This window comes from Lytechinus variegatus, chromosome 16, assembly GCF_018143015.1.
Source record: "Lytechinus variegatus isolate NC3 chromosome 16, Lvar_3.0, whole genome shotgun sequence".
NCBI lineage: Eukaryota > Metazoa > Echinodermata > Echinoidea > Temnopleuroida > Toxopneustidae > Lytechinus > Lytechinus variegatus.
This window is the reverse complement of record NC_054755.1, coordinates 10,691,942-10,714,203: the sequence shown is the minus strand read 5'-3', so window position 1 is coordinate 10,714,203 and position 22,262 is coordinate 10,691,942. Positions and strand designations below refer to the sequence as shown.

Below are 22,262 nucleotides of genomic sequence, written 5' to 3'. Positions count from 1 at the left end.
AATGTCAATTTATATTTGTGTTGATATTTTTGACTCGGTGCTGAGATCAGCTTCTTTAATGCGAGAGCATATGTTTATTAAGCGTTGAATACAGAAATTTATTGGAATTTGTGGAACACAAGAGGGCAGGAAAGAAAAAGAAAGTGTTCCAAACCATGTGTTTCCTTTGCCAAAGGAATTGATATATATTTCAACAAATTGTGAAAACTAAAAAAAAACTAAAAAAAAACTAAATTGATTTCATATCTATTATTTATACTAATTGTAATGTGATGTATTCATCATTTTATTGCATAACTGAATGTCAATATATCTAATAGAGGCAACAATCAAGTCAAACTTGTCTTTTATAGTTTTAGAATTTTATTACACATCTCTTTAAAAAATGCCATCACAACCCATGACATTCATATCAATATAAATTTACATAGAGGTAAAACTGCTTTCTAAACCGACTACAGTATATCACTCCTCAGTAAGCACACCACTCCATAAATACCATTGGCCCCTTAAAGCTTGTGTATAGTTTTGGTAAATCCACCAAAATGCACCTATCACTATTCCAATTCATTGCTAGCTAATATGAATGGATATGCCCTATAACAGTTATGATGTGGAGGATATGAAATGAAAATGTGTTTTACAGGATAAATTTTGCGATTTTATATGGAAATTTAACTTGATCGGGTCACCCGATCAAATTAAAATATGTGTGTTTTTCTCTTTCAATTAAATCCTATTCCAAATCATGGAATGGGCTGAAACTTTCGGTTATCTAATCACTAAATTTATAAGATAAGTGCTTGAATGCCCATTTTTTAAATTTAAAACAAGCATCGCCAAGAGAGGGCGCTATATATCCAAGATTTGAATATTTGAAATTTTCTCAAAGAAGTGCAGTTGGAAAAATATCTAATCGTCTCTACGCTTCAGTAAGACTGTCATATTAGATGATATTCGATTATCAATCACATTATTGACCCTTTACCAAAGCTATACACAGGCTTTAACATGAAGCTTAGCGATTGATCATGGGGCTCATATTCTTGATTGCTCGTACACAACGATTAATGCAATTCATTAAGAAATCAACCCTACAATTGATTGCCAAGCTTAATGTTATCAAACCTTGGGCAGGGTCTTCGACCGAGCCCTACACACTAATATTTTTACACAAGTTTTGCAATGTCTTATCGGTCTTAAAGACCCTGTCACATGTTAACTGCCATCCAACAGCAAAATCTGCTTCCATCTAACAACTCTCAGTAGACAGTTGTATTTAAGATTTTAAATGCAATTTGAAAGTGGACTTCTGACCCAGACAGGAAGTTTGTTGATTTCTAGATATGTTTATCCTTTATACTGAGACCAGTAAACATTTATATTTGTTTATCAGAAAGCATTAATAATAATATATATGCAACATTTATAAAGCGCTTAATAATACAAATGTTTTAAGCGCTGCATACTATTACCCCGGCATTAGATAGCAATGTGTGAAAGGGTCATTAGTGCAGGCTCAGAATATTTCAGAATGCTTGGCAAAGCATGCCTATGTCGGTACTTTGTTTAAATCGGAACTGCTTGAAATATATGAAAAAAATGATTAATTAAGAGAACTGCACTGCATTAAGATAACATCGTTCTTCCATATTTTCTGCTTGTCTTATAAAATCCCACCAAATTACTGTGTTGTCGTTGCAAACACAGCTGTTTTTTTTTTTTTAGTATTTCAGGTGCGGTGGGCCGCAGAAAATCAATAAGTTTTTAAATTATTAACCCTGCGTCACTGAATGCTCCATATACCAGAGAGAAAACCCGTAATTGCTGCATTTTCAAAACTTTTATACAAGATTCACACAATATGAATAACGATTTAAGAATGTAGCAAATAAAACGTGAACCACTGTAAATGCCCTCAGTGCACTGCATCTCAACTACACTATTCCCAGTGCATTATTTGTGTAACATTTAATGGCTATATAGGACCATTCAAGCCTAAAACTTTTACATTTTAAAGAACAATACTGCAGCATTTACAATAAAAAGAATACACGTTTAGAAATATATGATGTAATAATGTATAAATAAAAATGACAAATACACTTTTAACAAATCAGGCAATTACATACAGTATCATATTGTGGTATTAGAGAAGAGAAAACTCATATGAATTGCTGCTTAAAATCTTGATCCATTAAATACATACCACAGCTAACTTGAATGGAATTTGGCAAAGAGAAAATACAATCAATCGTGTCCCTTTTTTCATTCCAATATTCTTTTAATTTTATTAATTCTTGAATTATATTTGGGAGCAGGGTGTAACATACTACTCTTGAGCTATTAATGATTAAATTTTGATCAAACTCCACAATATCTCACAGTCACTCCAATATATATACCATTAAATGGTACCCAGAAGTTAACCATACACATATTTGATATTAAAAAAAAGAGGATTTTAATTTATTGGAAACCTTTGTATCCTAGCAACTTAATTCCACAAGTGTCCAATTTTCAACTTAAGTTAACTTAGTAATTGTAAACCAATATGTAGTTCACAATGAGTGATTTCATGTATGGTGTTAAGAGATGGTGCAGAGAAAAGGCTGCTGAACCAAGCTCCAACAATTAGCTTAAAGACAATACTGGTCCTGTCATCGATGGCTCAAAATGATGTGATTTGTTACGTCTAAGCGCATTTGCTTTAACTTCACAAGTAAGCCTGGCTGATGAAAAGCAAAATTGCACTTGAAGTTACATCACAGAGAATGCATAAGCTAAAATGACATTAAAATTAAGAAAGGGCAAATAATAAATTCATTACTCTAATGTACAAAGCTCTGATGTTTGGCTCTTATTGTGAATGTGACTGTAAAAGCTTTACTTTTGATATTTTCAATCTGTTCGTGAGCTCGAGCTCACCAACGCCATACTTGAAATCACAATTGTCTAAATTCTTTGTCACGAATATTGTTGAAGGGGAATATTACATTTTGATTATAAACATCAACTGTAATACTTGTTACAAAAGAAAAAATACAATATCAGCTTCCACCAACTTAAATAGAAATAATTTTACATCTTTGGGTCCTAGAAAAACACATTAATATTTGCATGTTACATGTATTCCTTTATTTCTTATTGAATTTCAATCTTGGTGAATTCATCCATGATTCATAATCAATCCATGTCTTTAAAAATATATTAAATTCTCTAATATTCATCAATAAATGTTACGTTGATTCAAATATCTATAGGATTACTTCAATATACCTTCATCAAATTTGATGTATCACACACATCATCAATCACCTCTAGCAAGTGATGATTATTATTGATATTCAATCAACAAGAACCAAGTATTCTGGGAAGTATTTCTTTAAATAAATGATGACCAGTTAGTATAACAAGGTTTCAAAATAGCTCATGCTTCATATCAATGGTAAGCAATATACATATCATAATTGTCTATTATATAACATATATGTACATAATGCTAAGTGTTCAAATATTTGCTGGCTGTGCGTGTCGATCCCGTCAGTGGTTAGGTATCAGCATTTGAGGGGGTGTTCCGGGACGGTAGCGCCATTCTGGACGAGCTGCTGTGAGATGGATGCTAGTCGGCCAAAGTTGGCCGCTGACTCCGAGGAGCGAAGAGTCTTGAGGTTACGCGTGACCCGCTCCGAGGCCTCACTGCACCACAGCTGGCAGATCTGTTTCTCGTGTTCGGCGGATGCGGCATTTTCCGAGAGCGATCGTGATACCCTGTTACATGACAATATGAATGAGAAAATTAAATGGATGATCAGTTGATCCACAACACCTTTTGGATGGTATGTCTGTGAGTTGGGTAGGGGCTAATTGTCACAACTGCATGTTTTTGTCAGCGGGTATTGATCTCCCTTTGGCATACCATTTTAATACTTATAACTTATTATCACTTCTTGATATTAGGAATAGTCATTTATGATACACAAAACAGTAATTTCTTGATTGAAATTTCTCAATACCAAGAAAAGATTTCTTGATACGAAAAAAAATATAAAAATATCCAGGGAGTGTTTTCACAAAGTGTGATTTTACTCATTTTTGTGCAGACGTGCACATGTTTAAACTGCAATCTCATAAATAAATATGCAATAGCACGCATCCTTTTAACATGATCTGGGGCCGTTTCATGAAGCTGTTCGTAAGTCAAGAGCAACTTTAAGAACGACTGGTGATCCTTTCTTGTGGTAAATGGTAGATTCAGTGGGAATGGTTTAGTGCCTAAGAAAGGATCACCAGTTATTCTTAAAGTTGCCCTTTACGATACACCCACCTGACGTGTTATATAGCGCAAGCAAATGGGAATTAAGTGCGACTTACCGTCAAATTCAAATCTTTGTGAAACACCCCCCCCCCATGTGTAACAGCTTCTTTACTAACCTTGAGAGGGTGGCCATCATAGAATAGATGTCAATAGATGCATCGGCTAGCCTCCAGAGCATGAACTGCTTATCAACGACCTTCTTGCCGTGTTTGACGAGGAGGCCTTCGACGGCGACACCGAACTCCTCGATGGACGTCGCAGCCTTGGCGGCAGATTCTTGAAGGTCGGGATGGACATACTGATTCAGTGAGGGGCCAGAGCTGATTCCAACCATCCTATGATATGACAAGAACAATGGAAAATGATGGTGTTATAAATGATACAAAACAAAACTTATCATTCAATGGAATTGTTAGTGCAATGAATCGGATTAGGGTGAGAAAGTGTAGCAGAACTGCAGAAGATAAAATGACATGAAGAGATAAATGCAATTAACCTCAAAAATACAAGAAAAAAATAGATATAAAGAATATATTCAACGGTTGAATTCATTTTGAAATCATATAACATAATTTTTATTACAATAAATCAGATTACGATGAGATGATTAAGTTTACCAGAATAACAGATAGAATGAAAAGATGCTGCAATTAACTTCCATAATAGGAGAAAGATCTAAATCTTAAGATTTATTCATTTTCAAATTTTGAATTCATTGTTAGATAAAATAGGTAAAACCTGTGATTAAAAAAAAAGAGTGAAAATCAAAAAGCCAAGTCTCTGATATTTTTTATTTTTTCTTATGGGTACAACACCATCTCTAATGAGTGATCAGGGGTAGGGATACACACTTTGCACACAGAATATACTATATGATGTACAATAGTGAATTCATTACATAAGTGTTTAATAATCTCTTCTTATATAATAACAAAAATACACTACCGAGAAGGTTCTAATAAAGATCAACAAAGAATCAATCAATGGAAAATCATTATGTTCAGGAAAATCTATTTTATTTCAATTATACATCAAGCATATATTGACTTTCTTGAAGCGCCATGAGCACCAAAATGTGAACCTGTGAGCTATATGAGTAGCCACTACCATTATTACGATATAACAGACACTAAACTTTTGTGATATTAGAAAGTTATACTCCTATGAAATTGACATTACTGAAACTATTCCAAAGCTTTGATTTCGTTACCTCATCAAACCCCTTTGATTCCCACACAGAATGAGTGACAACAGAACAGGAGGAAAAGATGACATGAGAAAAGAGAAGATGAATATTCAAGGGAGAAGTCATGAAATGAGAAATGAAAGGAAACAGACAAGTTAGAGGAAAATTTGACATAAGAGATGAGCAAAAAAAATAACAGAAAAAAAACAACAATGAAATCTTGTACTTTGGTTAACTTAAAAAAAGATTAACATTTTAGATATAAAAATAAAGCAGAAAAAATTATTTCAGAAGTAAATACTTTATACCAATTATATTGAAACAAGGTTGCCCATGATAATCAAACATGATCAATTAAGGATTCAGTACATTTATATGTTTCTTATTACACTCTCACTTAATAAACTGACTTGAAAAAGGTCTATGACTCTTTTACCACTCTTTTACGCATACATGTATACTGACATGACAACTTGTACATTTTGACTTTGATTATCAGGTCATTTCGGTATAAAGGTTTAATGTATCCCTCTGTAAGTGCCATCCCATCTTTACTCAAAGTAAGGGTGACAAAGGGCATTTAGCCCTCAGAATATAAAATGAAAAATAGACCTTAAAATTGCAAAAAACTGTTTTATTCCTACTGAACTTGAAACAAAAAGAGCTATTGGTACGAACAGATGAGGAAAAAATAGGCCTTGTGCAGAATTTTTATTTTATATTTTACCTCTTTGCTCTCTTGTTTGCTTCATCCATAATCACACCAATGTTGCCTGCAGGGTTGCGCATGGCTTTCTGTAATCCTTGCAGATGTTTGCCAGCACTCTAGGAGAAAGGAACAAGAAATACAAACATATTTGTGGTTGGTTATTCATTCTAAAGTCATTATGCAGAAATGCGACTACAACAGGGATGGAGAAACTACTTGTGACGACGGGGAGGATCAGCACAATTAGTCCTGTAAGAGAAACAAAGAGTCTATAACTGTGTTTCATAAAATGTGATCAATTACCAACCTGGAAATGAGCTTGCTATCTGCCAATCATATGCTACAATGTAAGAAACTTAAAAACGATTACTGTAATTTTGTGTTGATGAAACTATTTGTGAAAAGGGCCAAGTATGAAAAAAATCAATTGGTTACTGACCTGTAATCCTGTAAGAGAGACAAAGAGTCTCAGGATGTCGTTGGTTCCTTCAAAGATTCTGAAGATCCTAAGATCACGCATTACTCTCTCTAATCCATAGTCCTGAATAAAAAAAAAAGTAGGAAGCATACGGTTTTATATCATCTTTATCTGATTTGTTTTATACTAAATTCTGTAATTCCTATAAGATCTGCACCATGTACATGTTCAAGATTCAGTAGGCAGTGACTTCATTTGCCTCTTGTAACAGTACGTAAGTTCTGTTGGTACATGTAGACAGGGGTGTGAGTGGTCACAAATTAAAAAAATCTGAAAAAAGCTGAAGAGTGCTGAAAAAGTCTGAAATAGAAAGAGCTCCCATACATTTTGTACAGAGGGAAGCCAAAATAAGCTGAAAATAAAAATTTAAAAAATCTGAAATCAGATAAAAAAACTGAACTCTCACACCCCTGCATGTAGAACAATAGTTTTAGTGCAACTAGTAATCTAAGTGTAATTATTAGTCACACTTCAAACTTGAGTGATACTTCTGACATCTTTGTTATATACTTTGTAATATCGAACATTTTTTTCTCCAATAGTATTCCAATCCCAGGTTGGTATCATCACATACCTCACTTATGCATACATGTGTGCATGTCTCAATCAAGCAACTGTTTTCTCTTTCAAATGTATATAATTTTAAGTGCACATACAATCTTTGAATGTAAATCATATTTTAATTTAAACATTGTACAATTAGTCCTCACACTACAGCATTGTATTGTTTGTATATGTTTTATATCTAATTGACCGATATTGAATTGAATTTATGAATAACCCTTGATTTAGTACTCACCTTCATGAATCCCATTCCTCCACAAACTTGGATTGCTTCATCTGCAACAAACCATGCTGCCTCCTGAAAGAAAAATCATCAGCAAAAAAAAAATCTTTAGATGGTATAATACTCCTTCAACAAATTCAATATCACTACATGAAAACATCATGGCTAAATCCTGCATGAGTCGAAACAGGAATGAACCGTAATACTACCATAATACGTTCCTACTACACAGTACCATCCATAAAAGACAAGATGTTCACTAAAACGTCATTGAATGACTGACCATTGCTTCAGGTATGGAAAGAGAAGACCAACTCACCGATGCAAAAATCTTGCTGATGGCGGCTTCAAGCTGGAACTCCTTAGAACCTGAGTCCATGTTGGCGCAGAGGAGGTAGGCCATGCTCTCATTCACGTATTGCATCATAGCCATACGGGCTAACTTCTCCTGGATGGCGCCGTATGAGTCAATGGTGTAGCCAAACTGCTTGCGACCTGCTGCATGCTCAACCTGAATGGAAAGTACGATAGATGAATTTGTCACTGCGTTATTTCATTTTTTGAAATATTAAGGCCACCGCACACCTTACGACTGTTCGCGATCCGATTTAGGAACAAATCGCATTTTGCTCATTTTCTGAAAATTTGAATGGAACATATTTCATTTTAGGTTAAAATTAAGTAAAAGAATACTAATATAACCACTTCGTAAGATTGCAAGACTTTATTTTGGAGTAAAAGTCAAATTAGTTTCAAATCGTAGCAAATCATTACGACTAGATATTACATTTGATTTTATTCTTAGAAGGATGATAGTGTAGTCATAGGTATTCGTACGACGATTTTGAACATTACACAGTAAGATATTCCAAGTCTCAATATTAGCATCACATTCTACTACGTTTTATTCCAAAATTGAGTCGCAGACCAATCATAAGGTGTGTGGTCTCCTTAAAACCTCTGAATCAGCTAACATCCACAAAGTGGATTCAAGGATACACTGTAAAGGGGGGGGGGGGGGCTGAATCAGTCCTCCAGCTTTTTGCAAGTGGCCCTAACATTAAACAAATTTTGCATAGTTTTGTGACAAAATTTCCACCCCAGAGTTCCCTGGTAATAAAATTATGCATGATTCTGTGCCAATATGAAAGAAACAAATATTTGAAAAAATGTGATTTTCATGTACAAACAAATCCAATAAAAATTTAAAAAATCAATGATTACATTGTTTTGTAAAAAAGTAAGGAATCATTCTTGGAAATGACATGTACACCACAGGCGGCAGGCACGCCAACTTTCCTCTTGCAGTCAACAGCTAAGGTAACATAACTAAGAATCAATTTCAGAGAAGACTTACAGCTTTCTTGATGAGGCCTTTCATGGTACCACCCAGTGCAGCACCCATTCCAAATCGTCCATTGTTCAGAATCATCATGGCTACCTTGAACCCTTCTCCAACCTCTGTAAGAAAGAAATAAGCAAATTACATGCAAATTGAAATAACATGCATATTTTGGCGAAACCTGCAGAAAAGGCTGGATGGATTCGATCATAAGCTAGTAAATAAACTGAACCAGCTTGGAAGAAGCTTGTATAATACACTCACCGGATGTACTTTTATAGACAAACTGATTTTTTACTGACAAATTTTCTCTGAGCCAATCAGATGCTGCCATTTTGGTAGCTTATAACAAGAGTCAATGAAGAATAAGCGAAAATTTGTTTTGTGAAATGCTCCCTAGATTTGTCCCAATTGTCCTGTGCCTGAGATGCACTGTGAAAATTAAGCCCATAAAAAATTGCACCTAACAATCAATATCAAATGTAAAAATGTCATACTTATTTTAGTTCATTTACTATACGATAAGTGGTATATACCGTAAGCAAATGGGAACAACTCAATTATTGTCCCCAGCAGAGAAATTAAAGGATTTTTCAGTTACAGATATCATAAAAGTGTGACTGCCTGAATTTGATTATTTTCCCTTTCCAGCTGTTTTGTATAAGTATGAAACAACAACATAAAGTATAGTTACTCTTTCAAACAAGAATTCTGCATTTAACTCTTCTATCACAGTTGAAAAAAAAAAAGAATGGGACTCACCACCAAGGAGATTCTCTCTTGGGACCTTGACATCTTCAAAGTAAACCTCAGCTGTGTTAGAAGCCTTGATACCCATCTTCTTCTCAGGTGGACCACTGAATGAGAGAAGGGGTGAACAAAGGTTGAAATTAGTGTACATGTATCAAGAGGTGTTTCACAAAGATTGTGAATAAAAATCCTTCATATCTGGTTTACCATGAACAAGGAGGTGTAGAAATAGATTAAAATTAATGTATCAGGGGGGGGGGGGCAATAACAAAGATTTAAAAGTGACTAAAAATCACACTTAAATTGCTGGTTGAATGCGAGTAGTATTGTAAATCATCCCTGCATTAGTCAATGTAAGGAAAGTTGCAGGGATGTCATAACAGACATACTGGATTTGCTTTCTAACAAGTTTAGTTGGCCATTAAAGGGTGGCTTGTGTTGGGAACAATAATGCCGTGAAATGTTAGATTTTTCGCAGTGTTGTTGAGCTATTTTTGGACAAGCCAATGTTTTATATATATGTCATATAATTTAATGTTTGAAAAAAAATATGAGCCAAACAGCTACGCAAGTGCATGTACGATTTCATAGATCTTTGATTAATGGCTTCCACTCATACACAGATTTTGCTTTGCTGTTTGAGCTTACATAATGTAACGCAATGAAACGACAATTTAGCAATAGCTGTGCAGATGACCTGTGAATCGAATGTGATTGTTCAAATTTTATAGTAGGTCGGAGGTATTCTGTGAAAAGGAAACCGTTTTACGGATGTGTGCTGTATTGCCATATTGAGAGAATGGTGATGAATTTGAAGAATTACATGTTTTGGGGGGACTTGTTTGATAATTTTACTGGCTGACTTGATAATATGGAAGGGTCATAGAAAGTAGGTCAGGCCACATCTGAGGTGTGAACTCAAGGTAAACAAATGGAATGAGTGTTGAGGTTCTTTTGCTTTATAAAATGGCATTTTATTACATGTATATTCACAATATAAATCACAAACACCAACACTGTCACTAACACAAACATCATCGCAATCACAAACAATACCCAGTCTTATGGTTCACGATCTTTTTATTCCGCATCCTCTCATCTCTGGAACAATCTACCACAAAGTATAAAACAAGCAGATTCAACAGAGAAATTCAAATCCATGTTAAAAACCTACTTTTTTATTTAAATAGCCTTTCCCTTCGCATGTGAAGCCCCTCAACTGTCTACAGTCTACTGAGAACTATACAATTACTTTAGTTATTTGCTGAAATTCCTTCTCCCTTTCTATTTTTTCCTAAGCGCTTAGAGACATGTTTTGTGATAAGCGCTACACAAATAATGTTTATTATTATCATTATCATTATTATCATTATTATTATCATTATCATTATCATTATCATTATCATTATTATTATCATTATTATCATTATCATTATTATTATTATTATCATTACTATTATTATTTTTATTATTATCATTATTATAATATTATAAACACCAACACCACAGTTAACACCATTACAATCCCAATCACCAACACCAACACTAACACCATAAACAAAATCAACACCGACACCAACATCCCCAACAACACCATCAATGACACAAGTATGAACACCAATACCAATGCAAACCACCTACACTAGAAATCATGGAAAGTGTTGCTTACTTGCTGACTCCCCCAAAGGACCTCTCGACAATAAACGCCGAGATCTTGTCTTGGGTGTTGCCTTCTGAGTCAGTGACAGGAGTCTGTGCAAACACGGTGAAGACTTCGGCCAGACCTCCATTGCTGATCCTACAAACCAGGACAGATAGGAAAACACTTGTGAGTCATAGTGGGGCACCTGTGTGTTGCGCAGGGCAGGGGGTCAAAGTGAGGTCACTGTGTCTTGTATACATGACAAGGGAATGTAATTACAATGTGACATGACCAGAGAATCATAATACAATACAGTTTAAAAATCCTGGGGTCAGTCGCACACAAACAAAATCACTTAATTATCAATATGGAATATGGAAAGCCATCAATGCCATAATTTTTCATTGAGAGGCATGTCAAAAGGGTATGGGACCCTAGTAGATAAGTTAAATTGCCTGTGACTTACCATATCTTGCTGCCATTGAGGAGGAAGTGTTTGCCGTCGTCGCTGAGGACCGCCCTGGTGCGGATTGAGCTTGCATCGGAACCACTGGCGGGCTCAGTCAGGCAGAAGGCAGCCATCTTCTCTCCAGAGGCCAGTGTAGGGAGGTACTTTTCCTTCTGCTCTGGGGAGCCATAGAGAAGGATTCCCTTGAAGCCGATGGACTGGTGGGCACCGAGGGTGATGCCGACACCCAGGTCAGACTCGCCAACGATTTCAACAAGACGAGCGTACTGCAAATCAGATAAGAACAGCTTGTATATGTTCACTCACAACTTTGTGTTGAATAAAACTGTATGAAATAAGTAACCTATGGACTACTTGCGGATAAATAAATTGCTTGTTACATGAATTTGAATTGGGTTGCAAATGTTACAGCTGATCCGACTCCTTCAGGGATGTCTTGCATTCACAGATTCCCAGCATTATGTGATCTCTGTATTAATCAAATTGCCTTATCTGATAAGGTGTCAAGCAATCCAATAAAAATAATCCAGGGGGGAGGGGGCCATTATGGCCCTCCTTAAGATCTCAGCCGCAGATTGCACGATCATAACGAAAATTTGCATGATGGTAGAGAATGACATAATCTACGCAGTTGCATTGGTAAATTTCACTGAATTCATATATCTTTATTATATATGAATTAATTATACTAATTTATTCATGAAATCATACTTTTTGCTCTGATTCCCTAAATAAAGCTCCTAGAATGCTATTTTTTGTTGAAAATATTCTCATTCCTAACAATTGTGAATGAAAGAAATTCTGGTAACAAGACCTCTTTCTTACGTATTTCCCTGTTTCTTTACTTTTGTTTTTTATTGTTTTCTCAATGGAAATCGTTCCATACTTAATTCTGATCACAAACAAGGCAAAATTAATTAAGTTTAATCAGTAAAAGTAGAAATAATGATACATTTATGAATTTTGGCTAAATACACAATTTGCATTGGATTTGTACATAAAATCACGTTTATGAGCAATCATGGGTCTGACAGTATGCACTTACATAGCAGATATATTGCGAAAATCGTTGAGGGGGGCATTATGCCCCCCCCCCCCGGAGAATTAGGGTTAATAGGGCTAATTCAGTTGTCATTCCTACACCACCAAGGTAATGGGCACATCAAGTCCAATGGTAAAATGTCTTGAAGACCCTGCAATGTGTGGTTTGTATTAGGAATAAGACCAATGAATAGACCAAGCAGCTCTGACTATAATTCTTACCTGTGTGTTGGTCATTCCCAGTCCCCCGTGATCAGTGGGGACCTGTAGCCCAAATGCCCCCATCTCCCTAAGGCCCTGCATTGTGTCGTCTTCAACCTTTTCCAAGGTGTCATTCTTCTGTGCATCATTGACTTCCTGCAACAAAGTGTATGGGAATATGAGTGAGTCTATTCTTCTATTTTCTGGTTAAATATTTGGATATTGAATTGTTTTTTATAAGCAGTTCTCGCATTAATAAACCTTGCGAAACAAGACTGAACGGTTATAAATATTTGTTGTTAATTAAATACTAGAACATACTCACATAAAGGGGCAAATTCAAATCAAATTTGTGAATTTTACTCCATTTATTGAGATATAAAAATCTCCAGCCTGGATCATTCCTTTAATATACATGTAGCACGGTATGAATTATATTTTCCCATGACATATGTTATACTCAGGAGGAAAGATGAAATTTGAAAGATAATGGGGAAAATCTGAAAATTTGTGTACAAAACAAATAGAGTTGTCCACAAAATCTGCCATACTAAAGCATGGCGTAGCAAATTTGAGAACCCCCATAGAACCTAGAAGACTCTTGAAACGTGAAAGACTTGCTGCTCATTTCTTAACCGATTTTAATGAAACATGTTTTAAACCGTTCCTCCCATTTCACTCTTTCTAATAAAATTGCTTCTCTTCTTGGGTTTTGGTTTCCTTCAATGGTACATATACCAATTTTAAGTGGCTTTCACAATTAGTATTTGGTTTATGACCAAGTTCCGCATTCCACAAGCCAACCAACTGTGAAAGAGGCCCTTTGGTTTCAAATATTCAAAAGATCTCATTTAATGAAACTCATTTCATAAATCTCAGAAGTGAGAAACATGAACATGTACTATGTATTTTTCTTTTGTCATTCAAAAACAGCCCTACATTTCATGAAGGCCTGTATAAATTCATATATTGATGACAATGCAGTTTAACAGTACGTATCTAGTCTCTTCTACATGGCTACTACAAACAACAACAGCCGCACACACCCCTATGAAAAGTTCATTAGGCTAGATGTAATATCGTTTTGGAACTATCTTTTACCTACTTCAAATTCATATTTTAGCAAATACATGGTGTGTATACTACTGTATAGTACCTGACAGTGACAGCCAAGGTTGTATCTTATCTTTGGTTTGCACAATTATCTCCTGTACACATATTACTTGAAGAATAATTTGATAGCAAATAAAAAAAGGGCATGGAAAACTCGGTCAGACTGGACAACTGACTTTTTATATCACTTCAAATTCAAGGAGATTATATTTCGAGTAGTGAGATTCTGGTACTCATCAAACTCATCGGTAGTGGTCACTGCATTATGTCCCCCAAACATCAACAGACCAAAATATGTAAGCAATAACTTTGAATATAATGTTCAGGACATACATATACATATCTTGCAGGCAATACTGTAATTAAAGTGTCAAAACATTATAATTTCCCTACTGGGGGTGGAATGGAACTGTGTGGCCTGACAAACTTTATTAACACAGGAAGTTAGAACTTCCAATATACAGTAGACTTATATCTAGACACAATTGTGGATTATGGTATTAATCAGAGTCTAAGCCTGCAGACTATGAAGAGGTTTGAACCAGGAGGGATACGAAGTCATGGACTACGCAGATTGTGTGTATGAAATGACAGTGCTTAATTCAGAGCACTTTGCAAAAAAAGTGTGCTCCAAATCCTATTATTGAAACTTTCTCACTTTACTTGAATTCACATCAAATCTGAATAGTCCATCTTTCTATACCCTCTCTTGGTTTTTCAACCTGTTTTTGTGAATTCATTTTCGACAATGTTTTTTCATACCAGCACTATTGACAGGATGTGATGATTCGTGACAAAGTGGGGACAGTCTGACAGTACCAGTATGTTCATAAGTATTCAAAGTTAACATCCCACAAGGGGGTACCAGTAAACCCTAGGTAAAGGAGGTCTGGACATCCTACATGCCTACAAAATCTTACATATCACCAATGAGGAAGAACATTCATACATGTGATTCATTAATAAAAGCTTCGAATCGGAACCAAGATGGAGTTACAGAGCAAGTCAATGAACTCTTGCTTTATCCACTATGCCTGACAAGTCCATCTTGAATATGGTTCATCCTTTTTGGGTCAATTTAAGAAAAGGAGTCCGTAGCCATAGGCATCAATAAGTTCCAGATCAATGATTCTTTGTCTTATTTTTGCACTTTCCTGTAGTATCCAATATATTATAATGCCTTATAATAATCACAAAGTTTGTTAGTCTTCACCAGGGTCCCTTTGCATAAAAGTTTCTGTGATAATATGCCAACCTACATGTATGATACCTTTACCAGAATCCTTCACTCTGATTGGCTGTTGATCATTGTTACAAAGGTAGTCACCATTGAATAAAAAAGTTACGACAATGGTAACTTTCCTGCAATGGGCCAAAGGATGTGACCCTGTCCATCATGTACACATTGATGTTCATCAACCAGTTTCCAGAAATCAATCCTTCTGAGTTTCAAACAGTGAAATATCCTGAAAGTAGGCTGCTAAACATAAGTATATAACTAGAAGACTACAAGTGACTTTAAAGGAGAATGAAACCATTGGAACAAGATAGCTTGTGTGAAAACAGAAAATCAAAGAAACAGATCAACAAAAGTTTGAGAAAAATCGGACAAATAATGAGAAAGTTATGAGCATTTGAATATTGCGATCACTAATGCTATGGAGATAGCAAATTGGCAATGCGACAAAGATGTGTGATGTCACTTGTGAACAACTCTCCCCATTACTTTAGTATATATTTCACTTGAATAGCCTCTTTTATCACATCTATCCATAGATCATGTGTTCTTTCTATAGGAGGGCATGTAATTCATATTTTTTTAAGAATACATCTTGGATAGAGTTTGTATCATCACAAGAAAAAGTAAAAAGAGACATTTTGAGGGTATTTTATAGTCCACCAAAGGGAAAGTTGTTCATCAGTGACATCACACATCCTTGTCGCATTGCCAATGGGAGGATCTCCATAGCATTAGTGATTGCAATATTCAAATGCTCATAACTTTCTCATTATTTGTCCGATTTTTCTCAAACTTTCTTTATTCTTATTCTTTGATTTTTCTGTTTCTACACAAGCCTATTTGTTCCAAAGGTTTCATTTTTCTTTAATAACCAATTCAAAGGCAAAGGCCTATCATTTGTATGATGTGTGGCTGATGTTAGCCTCTGATTCAGCCCTGACTTTGAGCATAAGAATTCCTGTTTATTTGTGAACAAAGTATTGACTTCACTAATATGTTAAAAAGTAATTGATTTCTATTCTAAGGTAGAAATAAGAATGGGTAACTAATAACCAAACTAACCTCAAAAAACTTCTGCGTTGGGTCCACTAACATTTCAAGTGTGGCTTTCTGTTCTTCATTCATTACTGTGTGGAAAATATAATCAGGAAAAATGTTAGGTAAAAGGAAAATGTATTATCAACATTCTCCTTTTCCTATTCCCTTCCTCTGTCTGTATTATACTTCAGTAAAATAATGCTGAAAAAATATAACATTTTTGGTGTTATATTCACATATATCACTTAAGCTCTATACTAGCACAAATATCAAATGTTTTTGTCAAGTTTTTATTCTTAATTTGTCTAAAATATAAGATTGGGGGGGGAAAGGTCTAAATATTTTTTCAGCTCCTGATGACAAGGCAAAGTGATGAAGGGGCATGACATACTCATTTGTTGATATCAAATCCGTCATTATAGCACAAATATTTTATAAGATGTTTGGCAAGTGTCAACTTTTCTTTGAATATCCTGGGTGTATGCAAACTTCTGGCCTCAACCGTACAATAAATCAAATCTCCACATGCCAATTGTATTGATACATGAATTAACTGGGATTTGTGTCACGAAAATATATTACATTAACTATAATGGCCCCCCCCTCAACAATTTTCGCGATATATCTGCTGCGCGAAATTTTTTCACCTAGCAGCTCACTGACTTTTTACATTCAAGTCTCGCGCAAATTTTGAGACCAAATTTGTGACGCCCGGGTACGCGGTTACGACATTACGCAACATTATGCAAGTGCATGTCAGACCCAAAATTGCTCATAAACGTGATTTCATGTACAAATCCAATGCAAATTGCGTATTTAGCCAAAATTCATAAATGTATCATTATTTCTACTTTTACTGATTAAACTTAATTAATTTTGCCTTGTTTATGATCAGAATTATGTCTGTAACAATTTCCATTGAAAAAACAATAAAAAACAAAAAGTAAAAAAACAGAGAAATACATAAGAAATTCATAAAACAATAAAATACATAAGAAATTTATTTCCAAACCAAAGTTTTTTTGAATTACGATTGTTAAGAATGCTACAAAGAAAATTTTTACCAAAAATTAGCATTCTAGGAGCTTTATTTAGTGAATTAGAGCAAAAAGTATGATTTATGCATAAATTAGCATAATTAATTCATATAAAATAAAATCTCATTATTTTGGAAAATTTTACCATACAGCCTTGTAGATTACATCGCACACTACCAGCATGCAAATTTTTGCGTCGCTCGCGCGATCGGCGGCTGAGATCTTAAGGGGAGGCCATAATGGGCCCCCCCCCCCGGGAATGACAAGAATCAAAATACCCCGGGAGATTTAGGGTTAAACTAACTAAATAAATATACATGTATGAACATACCTTCAGGATAGGGAAACACTTCTGCAGGGTTGATCTGACCTCTGAAAAGACCCATTACAAATGATTTGGTTTCCTAAAAAGAACGGAAAAGTTAAAATACAGGGGTGGTATTCTGAAAATTGTCTTAACTTTTCTCTTAACTTTTCTTGTAAGTCAGCAAGATAACACCGCGCTAAAATTCTCTTAAATTGGTATTCTGAAAATTGTCTTATCTCTGTAAGGACGTCCCCTATTTTATCTCTGACACGCCCAATATTCTGTCATCAACCAATTATTAAGCTTGTTATATCCTTAGGCCAACCAATAGAAGCATCTCTTCTTAAAAATAATTAAGTGCATTGTTGATATGAGGCGTAATTTCCTTGCGCCCCCGACGCTTATGCTTGTGCGTTTCTGTGGTAAAAATACACGTGGCTCTTCTCAAAGATATATTTTCTCTAAAAAGATTCATCATCTCGAACACCAATTTGTAATTGCTGAAATGTCTACCAATCCGTCATTATAATGTCTTTGGAATGTCTCCTTTTGTAAAACATGATGTTCTTGCGGGATTCAGCAACAAATAATTATTGCAGACGGGCAAATATCGCATGCAACAATAAGTTACAATAGCCCCCCACCTCTTGTAAATTTCATTGTATTTTCCAAGGAAGTTAAGAGAACGTAAAAATAAGAGAATTTTTACGGAATACCTTGTAACTCGATATTTTATCTTGCGCACAGACATAATATGCGCCAATTATACATTTACGCATTATCATATCACTGACATCATACGCTCTCGGTGAAAGTTACAAGAAAAGTTAAGACAATTTTTGGAATAAGGATTTTATTGTAACTCTAAAGATACAAGAATATTTCTCTTAAGACAATTTTCAGAATACGGCCCCAGATCTTAAACAATTTGGCAGTATATTGTCTGAATTGACAAATAGAAAGTGCAATATACTGAATTAACAACGATTTTAAGATAATATATCCTTGAATAAAAAACAAAGTTTGCCCCTTCCCCCTACCACTGCAATTAAGAGTGTAAAAAATTTATTTATTGGTCATTTTGCCTCCGAGGAAGATTCTGCTAGGATCGAAAGCTTAGGCCCCTTTTGACTCTCTAAAAAATTTATTGTTAGAAAAAAATAAAGTTAGAAAAAGTAAAGAAAGATCAAATACTGAACCCACCTCTGTTTTGGGAGATGTGGTCTGAGCTGTTTCTTGCGGCTGGGCAGCCGAAGCCTTTTGACGCTGATGAATTTGGTTCCATGCTACAGCTCCAGGCCTGAATTCGGTAAAATAAAAATAAAAAACATTGTCATTACTCACTGATTCTATGATTGATTATGTAAGATTCTATTTTTTCAATTTCAAGGCACTCTTTTGCATTTTACTTTTTAGTGGTGCCATTATGTCATTGCGAAAGAAGTTGTGACAGGGTCAGAGATGTCATAAATTTAGTCAGGTTGTTGTCCCTGATCTTGGCAAGGTCTTCGAGAAACAGTTAGGTGACAAGTAGCTCACTATCTCGAATGTAATCAAGTTAGGCTTATGAAATGGTAGTGTTGAAAAATGGGCACCTGCCTGGATCCAGTGGCAGATCCGGGGATGGGGGGGGGGGGGAAGTCAGCCCATGCCCCCCCTCAAGAGCCGTAATGCAAATAAAGACTCTATACCATTTTTACTTAAGTGTGCCCCTCCCCCCTTTGAAAGTGAGGACCTTTTTGTTTCAATTTATTTTTTTGCATGTCAAATTTTCTGTGGATGAAATGATCTTCAATTTAAGGTGAAAACTTTTTTTTCTAGTCAAATTTTCGCAGACAAAATGACCCTTTAATTCTTAGTGAAAACCTCTTTTGAAAAATCCTGGATCCCCTGAGTCGAGTGCAATCTGATGCTCGATCATAAACGTCAACAATAAAATTAAAAATAAAGAAAAATAGAAATCTAACTGTAGTAGCGTTAATGATTTAACGTTAGAAATTCATATAATCAGTCTCGACTCAGAGTTAGACTCTTAATCAGTCTCAGAGTCAGAGAAGTATGAGCTGATGCCATGGGCAACATTTAATTAGTTCGGCAAGTTTCATTTCAGCCAATTTTAACAAGCGATTACCCTTAAATAATAATTCGGAACCATCTCATGATGAAGTTGCATGTGTTGTGCCTGTGGAGGCTGTGTCTGATTTTGGCCACACTGAAAAGTGTCAGCATAAAACAGGCTGCTTTAGGGGAAAATATGGCACTTTTTTTCGGGAAGTTCAGGCAGCTAGAAAAATGTGATCTGAATTGATTATTAACTTGTGTTTGGCATGTATGGAAAGAGAAAATTCAGGGGCTTCTTTTGACAGTAAGGACAAGTTTATATGATCATTTTAAATAAGAATTTAGAGATAAATTGCAAACCCTTATTTGTGTGTGTCTTGAGATTGCCATTTCCCTATGCGTTTTCTATGGTTTGGTAGGCCCTATGCCTAGCCCTATGGCTGGGGAAAATGAAATTTCTGTTTTGCACAATTTTTTCACTTTGTTGCAATTTTTCATTGTGATCTGGTTTCCACATCTTTATTAAAATCATATCATCAGAAAGAGCATAAAAAATCCTCTTTGACTCTTTATGGACAAGTTTTTGGCAATAATTAATAAATTCATATAGGCCTGGCCCTAGGCCCTAATCTAAACAATTTTTAACATCTCTCAGAATTTCGTAAGCGCGAAGCTAAAAAGTAAAATTTGGATTTGTGTGTGTCCATTTCTTAATCTTATTAGCTACACAGTCTATGGCAGAGAAATGCTGAAAATTTACCTAATTTCATTCTTCTTTTTAGCAGCCAATAATTGGATTTTTTTTCAAAAATGTAACATTTCTGTCAGTTTGAAGGTCGACAAGACATTCGCTCGCCCACGGCCTACTTACGTCACTCAACAGATCTGTACCGGCGTACCGGTACCGGTACCGTACCGTACATCATCACAGTGTCAGTGACACTGACAGTGCTCAGCATGCTGAAGACACATTTTAAAAATGATCCAGGTCTACTTACCGCAACGTAACGCCGGGTTTTTGGAATACTGTATTATGTAGCCTGTTCACGAATCGTACTGACTTCATCATTTTTCTGATTTATTCGCTCTCCTTTCCGTATGAAATAAGCAAAAGTGCAATTTAGAAACAAGTCGTATTTTTTACAAAACAAGTTGACGTTACATTACGCATGTTGTATTTTGACGCACGCACATGACGCGCAGATTGTATTGTTGCAAATATCTAGTGTTATCTCTCTCATGGTACGGGGGCGCACGCACATGACGTAACAATTGCTCAGGGTGAATTACGGAAGTTATGAATGACGAAGAATTGGTCTCAGCTGAAAGTCAGGTCAAAGTCATGCAAACTTACATAACTAAAGCCTATATGGTGAGACTGAATTTGGGCTCTCTCTTTTTTTTTTTTACATGATTTTCTCTTTTTAATGACGAATCAGAACGATATTGATGCCCGTAACAATCGATCAGTATTCAGAAGAGAGAATATCATGACGCAGATCGAGGAATTTAATTAAACTCACCATTTCCCATGCAGAGGTATAGGTTCAAATAAAAAATAGCCCACCTCTCTTCAAATAGTTACACGACAAAAAACAACAACTTTACACAACATAAATAATATAACTGTCACAGACAATTAAAAAAAAGACAGAGAAAAAAAATCAATGAAGAACAATTTCCTATCAGTTAGTTTTTTTATCGCCCCCCCCCCCCTCTCATTTGGGCTTAATCACGAATACAAAGTTAAATGGAAAATAAAATTTGAATACAAAAATGTATAATGCACGCGTAGTAAAGGGTTATAATCACATGCACCCTGTCAAAAAGGGTGTGCCAGGGGCGTGTGTGGGGGCGTGTGTTTGTTTTCATCGGGGCGAGAGCGCAAGATCGAGAAGATCATTGTATGCCATTATATCTCTATGTTGAAGGCCCATATCGCTCACTTTATAAAAATAATACCATAATAGCTCCATGATTATATGCTCTGTCCTTTTTATTTGAAATATTGTGAATAAGATTATTAAGATTTAATTGGCTCATATCTTTTCTGAATTAATGCTTAAGCACCGTCACCAACAGCAATAAATGCCCCCATTTATTTATTTATTTTTGGGGAGGCCTTACTTTTTTCTCATTTTGGAGTGAAAGCCTTTATATCTTTATCTTTTGGCTTGTCATATCCCCCCCCCGCAAAAAAAAACTTCCAGCACCCCCTCTTCAAAAATCGTGGGGCCCTTGACCCTGGCGGTATAGTCATCGGTTCTCCGATCGGTACATCAGGAGTGGAGTGATCGAGTCCATTCTCCATAAATGGAAAGGATTTATTAATCGGAGAAAAAAATCCCGACAAGCAAAAATCGAGAAAAAATGGAAAATATGAATAAGATGGTTTTCACTCCACCACAAATAATTTTATCTATACTTTTCTGGGACAGTGTCTTGATAAACAATGGAATGAATATAGATAAAGTCAATTATAGGCCTTTGGCCTGGCCTTTTCACACGCGAGTCGAGAATCATCATTATGATGATTGCTATTG

At 35.5% G+C, this 22,262-nt stretch overlaps 1 protein-coding gene across 1 annotated transcript; it reads right to left on the bottom strand.

Annotated features, from left to right (window-relative positions):
- Nucleotides 1-1,049: 1,049 nt before the first annotated feature.
- LOC121429480 (very long-chain specific acyl-CoA dehydrogenase, mitochondrial-like) lies at nt 1,050-20,908 on the bottom strand. The gene is made up of 15 exons (XM_041626505.1): nt 20,718-20,908; nt 18,862-18,958; nt 17,683-17,755; nt 16,339-16,403; nt 12,945-13,079; nt 11,679-11,947; nt 11,240-11,368; nt 9,583-9,677; nt 8,836-8,939; nt 7,798-7,989; nt 7,491-7,553; nt 6,653-6,754; nt 6,232-6,329; nt 4,435-4,653; nt 1,050-3,771 (listed from the first exon to the last, which is right to left on the bottom strand). Exons 1-15 carry the CDS (start codon nt 20,786-20,788, stop codon nt 3,558-3,560), a joined length of 1,926 nt encoding a protein of 641 aa, XP_041482439.1. The 5' UTR covers nt 20,789-20,908; the 3' UTR covers nt 1,050-3,557.
- Between the last annotated feature and the right edge of the window lie 1,354 nt (nt 20,909-22,262).